This window comes from Peromyscus californicus, unplaced genomic scaffold, assembly GCF_007827085.1.
Source record: "Peromyscus californicus insignis strain IS unplaced genomic scaffold, ASM782708v3 Scaffold_20__1_contigs__length_68692818, whole genome shotgun sequence".
NCBI classification, from domain to species: Eukaryota; Metazoa; Chordata; class Mammalia; order Rodentia; family Cricetidae; genus Peromyscus; species Peromyscus californicus.
In genome coordinates this window covers 54,079,999-54,088,355 of record NW_026294503.1, presented here as the reverse complement: position 1 = coordinate 54,088,355, position 8,357 = coordinate 54,079,999, and the positions used below count along the sequence as shown (strand labels likewise).

Sequence of the window (8,357 nt, the reverse complement as noted above, 5' to 3'; positions counted from 1 at the left end):
CTTCTGTTCCCCACAGCTGGCCGTGAGATGACCTTAGATCTTTCCTGGAACTGAGTTAGACTGTGATTCAGAAATCCATCAGTAGGGCACATTCTGGGGAGGAGAAGCGCTGCTGTCCACATTTCAGGTTCGAGTCAGGGCTGGGGGTGTAGCCGAGGCACTACTACCTGAGCAGGTGAACGCTGGCAGGGCCCGGGGCAGAGCCACAGGGCCCAGTGAAGACGGAAGTGAGGTGCTGCTGGGAGGGAGGAACGTCACTTGTGGATGGCCCGGGGTTGGGTCGGGGAAGCCTTCACGAAGCAGTGTCAGTGGTCTGACTGTTGAGGGAGAGTTTTTCATTCTGTTTCAGTATGAGACCCAGCTACTATGAATGAACTCAGTAGGAGAGCAAGTGTCCACACAGGCTGGGCTCAGCATCTGCAGCTTAACAATACACACTTTTTCAGTAAGAATGATACTTTTTATTGGGGGTTGGATGCCCTGTCAGAAGGTCAGAACATTTTAAAAAAACAAAAAACAAACAAACAAAAAACCAGACTTTTAGACTCTTCCTGGACAATATGGGCCTGCCTGTCTCTGAGCCTCCCAGTGCTCTGCTGTGTCCACTCTTCTATGTCTGATGTTGGCTAATACCAGGCACCTCGAACCACCCACTCAAGCGTGCCAGTCCACCCTGCTGATCACAGAGACAACCCCATCTGGTCCAAAGGGTCTTTTGTTTTTAAGGCAGTCAAAAATTTGCAGCCTGATTCAAATACCAGCTCCCAGGACCCCCTGGGCAGCTAGAACTGGGATTTGACCTCATGTGGCCAAACTAATGCCAGACCCCCATGCATTTGTGGGGATCAGGTCTCCAACTCAGGCCTTTGCATCTGCCCTGAGCCAAGGGAGACCCTGTACTGTAGCTGGGTACAAAGTGCAAAAAAACGGCTTTTCCTCCATGCGTTAAAAAATACAGGTGAAACCAGAGCCTGGAGATCCACACCCTTCCCGCCCATCTGTTGATGCTGGCACTTCAGGATCTTGTTCCTCCCCAACTCCTGCAGGTGGAAGCTGCATGTCAGGGACTTCATTGCCATACCAAGGCCTGGACCCGGGGGTGGCCAGGTGTATCCTGTCTTCCAATGGGACCAAAGGCAGGCAGGAGAGATGTGAGTTCGGTCATCCAACTGGTTCCAACTGCCAGCTTTACCAAATGCAGCATTTATTTTAAAGTTAAATTAAAAAAAAAAAAAATTGCATCACCAGGTAGTTTTCTTGATACAGGAAGCAGCCTGACCAGGGCGGGCCACAGCTGGGTGGCAGCAGTTACACAGGACCGTTTAAGGCAGCTCCTTCTGGCAGGGCATCTGTCTTCCTGCATAAATGGGGAAAGGCAGAGTTGGAAGCATGTGGGTTCCTGGGGTTCATCCAATCCCATCCTACCCTCTTTGGCCAACCTACTCACCTGTCCTTTGTCACTGTCCCCAGGGTGGCAGCTATGGCTGGGGCTGCTGTGGTTACTGCAGTGGCCACTGAGGGAGAGACAGCTGTGGCGGCTGTGGGGGGGCCTGCCTTGCTTGGTGCTGTGGTGGCCACAGCAGGACTGACAGTCACTTCTGGAGATGCAGGGCAGGCAGGGGCTGACACGGTGCTGTCCGTACACTCAGCCCTGTGTGGCAGACAGGCTTCAGTTACGGGTGCCCCACCCTCACCGCTGCCTCCGTCACATACCCACCGACCAGTAAAATGGCTTGATCCAGCAAAGGGCATGGGAGCAGCACACAGCTCCTTTCTGCTCTTATCCTCTGGGGGATGACTCAGGAGCTACAGCCAGGTGGCTCTGGAAGCCTGAGCCCCAAACAGTGGGACTACATGACTGCCATGACCTGAATCCTCCCTACAAGCAACACTCAAGTCCTGACAGTTGTGAGCTTCGTTTACTGAAGGCCCCAATGTTTCTTCTTGAAGTCAACTCCACCTTTACCCTATCAAAAGGGTCCCAGAGGGCTGGGCATGGTACACGCCTTTAATCCTGCACTTAGGAGGCACAGGTAAGCAGGTCACTGAGTCTGAGGTCAGCCTGGCCTACAGAGAATACCAGGCCAGCCAGGGCTATGACGTAAGACTTTGTTAGAAAGTGGGGGTGGGGCGGGGAAGGGACTATATAGGCACTAAGGGTCTTCATACCCAAGGCTAGCCCAGCCTAGCCACAAGGAGCAGATGGATCCACTGGCCTGCAGACAAAGACAGCTAGCTCTGTAGTCTGAGCATGGATTCCAGCTGGTTGAGCTCCCAGCTTACCTGAGGGGGCCCCAATATCACAGAGCGTGGTGGGCAGGGCCTGCTCTGCTTGTACAGGAGTAGGCAGGGCTGGTGGGATCTAGGGCCTGAATGCATGCATGCATGATGGTGGACTTGTGCTAGGCCGTATGGCTGATGCCCACCTGTCGGGTACGAGCCAACTTGGAAGAAGTGTCGGCAGGGACAAGACTGGGAAGCCCACGAGTGATATTCATTCAGAGCAGTTGCAAAAGCCTTCCACACGTGGGGCAGTCAAGAGCCTTGTGAGTGAGTACCATGTCTCCTGGTAGGCTTCCTCCACTGCACCCTGAACTTAGGTGGATTCCTGCCTTTGTACAGCTGCAAGCCATTTCCAGAATTCTGTCAATAGGCAACTCCTTATGCTCCTGTGCCTCAACACCTGCGCTCTAGCCTCTGAATGCCAGGAGGCATGTCAGTTCGCTGATGGACCCCAGGGACTTAGCCTCTGGGGAGTGAGTGCCCCGAGTCAGGTAACTCCTGGAATGCCTTGGTCCTGTCTTCTCATCTTAACCACTCAAAACAGAAAACAAAACAAGAAACCAGCTGTGGACTGGGTTTGCTAGAGGGCTGGCTTCTTTGCAGGGAGGATGGCAGTCCTATTTTCTTCAGACTCCTCAAGGGGACTCTGACTTATCTACCTGCCAGTTGCTTCTACCACCCAGCTAGGGCTCGTACTACAGACCCAGTCCTCAACCCCGAGAAATGCTCTATCCTACTGTGGGTGTGCAGGGCACCCGACTGGAGTCCACACATGCCCTATCACAAAGCAGGCAGCAGAGGAGGGTTGGCCAGCCCCAGAGTCATGAGTTTGCCCTATAGAAAGTTAAGGTTGTTCACTGTCTAGAACAACCCTAGACAACAAGGAGGTTAGTCAGTCCCAGAGCCTGAAAGAAAACAGGTATTCTCTGTAACTGGCTTCTGTAGTGGAGGCTGTCTTCTCAAGTTTCTGGGGAGCTCTCAGTACATCCAGGTTCTATCTTCTATTCTGAGTTACTTAAAACAGAAACCATGCACTGTTGTCAAAGAAGTCCCATACCCTCAGTCCAGCCTTCCCCTTAGTAAAGAGGCATTGTCTTTTCTAGAGATGGCTTCCCAGGATCATTAGCCTCTGGGGCAGCAGCAAGGGGTTCCAGCCTAGCGGCTACTTGTTCTCAGAGAGCTGAGATCTGGCAACTGAGACTGGCTCTTAGTGGTTATAGGACCAGAGACCTGTATAAGCCACACAGTGTTCACTGGGCCCCCAGGCAAACTTGCCTCCCTTCACACCTGCTGGCAGCAGCCTCCTCTGTCCTGGGCAGTGGGGAGGCCTTTCCACCACGGCCTGTGCACACGGCTTCCACAGCACCAGCCGCCTTCTCCTCGTCCTCACTGTCAGATCCCCCGGAGGAGCTGCTGTCGGAGGCTACCAGTGGGGCCTTCCGGGTGACACACACGTTCCAGGCACAAGGCGAGGTAGGACCAACTGCAAACGAAGGAATGCTGCGATATTTGTGAGGGCAGAGGGGCCAGAGAGCACAGCTACCACGGCCTGAGGGATCCCAAATTTGCATATGCCAGGCGAAACACGAGAGGCAGAAAGAGCTCACAGGAGTGTCACACCTGTGCACCTGCTTGTTCACAGGGACCACATGAACTGCTGCTATGTGCCCTCCATGGGGACTGCCCCCCCCACACACATGATAGGGTAATGTGTGCTCTTCTCAGAGGAGGAAGGCACTTGAGACTGCTGTCGCTGTCCCTACTCTAACCTGGTCTAGTTGCCTAGGAAGGAGGAGATGGAGGCCAAGGACTTTTTGATCACGTCCCAGTTGGCGAATTTCCATCAGTGACTCTCTACATACTTAACAATGTGACTCAAGGGTGCAGACCTGGCTCTGAGGGCAGCCTAATGGCCATGTTGCCCTGCCCTGTACCCCTAAAGCTGGAAGACCTCCATCTATACATGACAACTCAAATCCCACAAGTATATATGGACCCCAATACCACAAAGGCATGGTCACACCTGGGACCTTGACCACTTCCCATTTTCCCAAGGGGGTCTGTCCTTGCATTTAGGCCTGGGAACTAGTCAGAGCAGGTGTCCGAGCTGCTGCTACTTACAGGCTTTCTCTGGGCCTGGACTCTGGCCACCCTCAGCATGGCTGTGGCCCATATCCACAGGAGAGCTGCACCGGGGCCCTGACTCAGAGCTACAAAAGAAGATGGGGACAAACTGAGCCCACAGGGCAACATTGGCCCTGACACCCAACAGGCATTGCTCTACATGCTGATGTGTTTGTTACCAGCAGAAAGGCTGGAAGTCGGTGAATTTGGCCCAGCCTTTCTCTTCTGGAGCTGAGGGACCAGCTGTCCATACACTAGACCCCACATCCCTCGCAGCTCCTGGGGCTGCAGACATCGGGTTCACTGGCTCATCAAAAACTGCTGTCCATGTAGTACCTGCCAGGGGGAGATACAGCAGTCATAAACAGGCAGGCCCAGGATGTGACAGACAAGGGAGAAGCAGCATCACATGGAAATTGGTAGAGGGATCAGCAGAGCTCAGCAGGAATACAAGATGCTTCCAGTTAAGAAACCCCAGAGGAGGGCTGGAGAGATGGCTCAGCGGTTAAGAGCACTGACTGCTCTTCCAAAGGTCCTGAGTTCAATACCCAGCATCCACATGGTGGCTCACAACCATCTGTAATGAGATCTGGTGCCCTCTTCTGGCCTGCAGCCATATATGCAGGCAGAACACTGTATACATAGTAAATAAATCTTAAAAAAAAAAAAAAAAAAAACACTCCCCCCTCCCCAGGAGCCCTCTCTGACTGAAGTGTCAGAGACAGCAGGACATCCTGGTACCTACTGGCCCTTTGCAGAGGGTAGTATGGCCTCAGACCCTGGAATGCTTGGGTGCGAGGGCCTCGAGGGTTCTGATAGATTATCCACATGTATGGGCGTCAGTGCTAGCTGTGTGGTGCTTCACAGGCACTCTGCGCTCTCCTTGGCCTTGGCATGGGTAGCCCTACTGTGGGTGTTCTTGCCCTTGGCCTCGCAGCTTCTTGTCAGCCCCAGCTAGGGTGCTGACAACTCCTAACAGAAAGCTGGCTTCTTGCCCATGTCCTGAGTATCTCAGCACCCCAAAGCAGAAGTAATAAAAGGGGTCTCTTAAGAGGTAGTAGATGGGGTAGGCTATGCTACTGAGTACATTAGAGGGGTGGCAAGCAACAGCACACAGATTACATGGGGGTATGCCTTCCCTAGCAATGACAATTGATACCAGCTGTGCAAATGCAGATGTAGGAAACAGGTACCACAACAGAAGGGAGCAAGAACACCTTGCTCTTGATTCCATGTAGAGAAGCAGAAGCAGAACATTTCATGAAACCATATGTAGATGGGGAAGTAGGTCATCGACAGCTGGAAACACAATGGCTCCAAAGGGAGCTCCTAAGAAATACAAGTCAGATCACCTGTCCCCAATACCCATGTCCCTTGCTGGATCTTCAGGTATTACCTTCTGAATCACTCTCTGAGCGAGGACCTTCTTTCTGTGTAGGGGATGAAGGAGTGGCCAATCCAGGCATACTCCTAGCTGCTGCCAAGCCAGCCTTCCTGTCCTGGCCTCCATGCTCCAGGGCATTCTTTGAGTAATTTTCTGAGACATGAGGGGCTCCAAACCTGGGCAAACACAAAGGTAGTAGATGCCTGGTAAGGCTTGGTTAGATGCCCAATGCTGGAGAGCCCATGGTAGCTCAGGAATTGGTGCCAGGGAAGGTTGGGCACAGGGTATCCAGATAAGCACTGCTTGGCTCCCACCAGCTTCTAAGCTCTGGTCTCTTCAGGAAGGGTCACTGCCTCTCTGGGTATCAGAACTTTAACAGTAGCTGGATATCCAGTGCTCAATCTTGTGCCTGCTTCCCACTGGGGGAGGCTTTGAGAGAATATGTGAACCCCACACCTGGCTCTGGCCATCACACGGGCAGTGCATCGAGTCTCCTCATCCTCCCAGATGTCTTCTTCCTCCTCATCATCGAAGGGCTGGATTCGATCACTACAGCAGGCTTCAAACAGAGCTGCACTAGGCTGTAAGATGGAATAGGAGCTGGTTTCTGCAGAACCTGGGGAAGCCTTGGTCCCAAATGACTCCCAGAGGGGCTCAGCTCACAGAACAAGGCTGACAAGACAGTATGGGAGGAGGCAAGGAGGGAAGCTCTGCTCTCACTCCCATGGAGGGCTGCCTCCCAGTCCTGACACAAATATACTGGCCTGGGCCCCCATGGTTTCATCCACCTGTGACAAGGACCAAGTTGTGGGCATAGCTTGAGCTATCCGAGCAAGGGGAATAAAATGATGTTATACCCTGTGGCCCTGCAGCAGCCCCCATCACTCACACTGTCCTCATCGGCTTCAATGTTGAAGTTGATCTCTGCAATCCGGTCAAATGGGGCACTGCAAGAATAAGGTCCCTCAGTACCTCCTCTGGTCCAGTGGGCCTGGTTGCCCTCAGACAGTAGGTGGGATGTTCACTATCTCCTCAGGGACAGTGGACCTCATCCTGGTGAGATCACTTGGAGCTTAGGGAAGAGGACTCACTAGCCCAGAGCCTGTGCCTTCATGGTGTCTGCACTCACTTGATGTTGTCATCCTGGTCTGCAAATTCCTCATCGTTGAAGCCAAACTGATCCACGAAGTTGGCTGTCATCTGCTGGATCTGGTACTCAGAGAAGGCCTGGGAGGAGAGGACGCTGTTATAGAACAAGCTGGAGCTCTGGAGGAGGCTGCTCCTTGGAAGCCAGAGCTCTAGTGCTCAGAAGCAGGCAGTGAATTTTCCCGTAGGCTGAATATTCAGAGTGGCTGAGCAGTTGTGTACAGAAGAACACCTCCTTACTCAACTTTCAAGCTCAGTGTCCCCAGGAGTCTCACCAAGGTGATGTGACTTTGGGGGTGTCCCCCCAGGCCTCCCTCTCCCCCAGATATGCTTGGGGATGAGTTACGTTTTTCTTTTTGCTAGGCAATGTCATGGGAACTAAGCACTACCAAGGACACAGGCTCCGAAAGGGCCCGGCAGGGTGCAGAGTGCCGGCCATGCCCTCACCTGCTGAAGGGACAGCTCGTTAGGGAAAGTACCCTCAATGTCCTCGTCCTCACTTGAGGAGTGAAGGTGGTGAGTGCTCACCTAAAACACAGGCCAGATGGGGTGGGCATGTGAGCTAGCCAGACCCCACCCAGTCCATTCCAGCCAGAGCCCAGACCCACCCAGCCCAGCCTGGGTCTCACCCCAGCACCCTCCCATACCACCAACCCCCTGGCACTTGTGGGCCTGTGCAGCTTACTGCAAAGAGATGCCAAGTGAGGCCAAAGCCTCATGAAAGAAAGCCTAGCCTCCCTGAGCCAGGTAATACCCTGGGTCCCAAGCATAGAGTCCTTCACAAACAAGCTATAGCTGTAGGAGGGAGGAGATTGAGAGATAACACCAGCTTTGCAAAGAGATCCTGAGAGAACCAGCTCTGGTGTGACACTGCCAAGGTCATGCACAGACTGCAGGCCAAAGGCTGGACTGAGTGCCCAGTCACAGTACTGCCCTTGTGCTTCCCTCCTCCCCCTGGACTGCAGGGGGCATGTGGGACTGTCAGTGGTCCTAGCTGCAGCCCTGCCATGGCAGTAGCCCCAGCTTCCTCACCAGGTCCACAGTGTTCCTGCGGTTGGTCTCCATCAGGGTTTCTTCCACAAAGCTCTCCCATCGCCCACGGCAATCTGCAGGGAGCCCTGTAAGATAAGTGCTACCCTGTAAGTCCTTGGGATGTGTGCAGACAGGGCAGGGTACTCAGGAGCCCTAGCAGGCAAATGCTGGTCCAGAGAGGGACATGCTATGCTTCTATGACCAGTCCACTTGAGGCAAACAGGGGCTGCTGACAGGAAGTAAGCCCATACAACAAAGGGGAGGACAGATGTCCTGCAGGGCCTGAGACTATAGCAACCCTATAGGTCAATGCTCACCTTCTTTCTTGGTTTTACAAAGGTCTCAGGGACATGAGAGTTGTTGCTTCATTTATTTATTTACTTGCAAT

At 53.4% G+C, this 8,357-nt stretch overlaps 1 protein-coding gene across 10 annotated transcripts in view; it reads right to left on the bottom strand.

The window, feature by feature from the left end:
- Window positions 1-438: 438 nt before the first annotated feature.
- Ppp6r2 (protein phosphatase 6 regulatory subunit 2) overlaps window positions 439-8,357 on the bottom strand; it is a 95,096-nt gene continuing 87,177 nt past the window's right edge. For 7 of the 10 annotated variants that reach the window (XM_052748640.1, XM_052748636.1, XM_052748635.1 and 4 more), the window contains 11 exons: window positions 7,970-8,055; window positions 7,385-7,465; window positions 6,921-7,018; window positions 6,681-6,738; window positions 6,248-6,372; window positions 5,804-5,967; window positions 4,587-4,743; window positions 4,405-4,493; window positions 3,559-3,766; window positions 1,448-1,651; window positions 439-1,357 (listed from right to left, as the gene is read on the bottom strand). In XM_052748640.1, the coding sequence (XP_052604600.1) occupies window positions 1,309-1,357; window positions 1,448-1,651; window positions 3,559-3,766; window positions 4,405-4,493; window positions 4,587-4,743; window positions 5,804-5,967; window positions 6,248-6,372; window positions 6,681-6,738; window positions 6,921-7,018; window positions 7,385-7,465; window positions 7,970-8,055 (1,319 nt within the window). In that variant the 3' untranslated portion in view covers window positions 439-1,308. The remainder of the gene's footprint in view (window positions 1,358-1,447; window positions 1,652-3,558; window positions 3,767-4,404; window positions 4,494-4,586; window positions 4,744-5,803; window positions 5,968-6,247; window positions 6,373-6,680; window positions 6,739-6,920; window positions 7,019-7,384; window positions 7,466-7,969; window positions 8,056-8,357) is intronic. The other 3 variants (XM_052748639.1, XM_052748641.1, XM_052748642.1) reach the window with 3 other exon arrangements.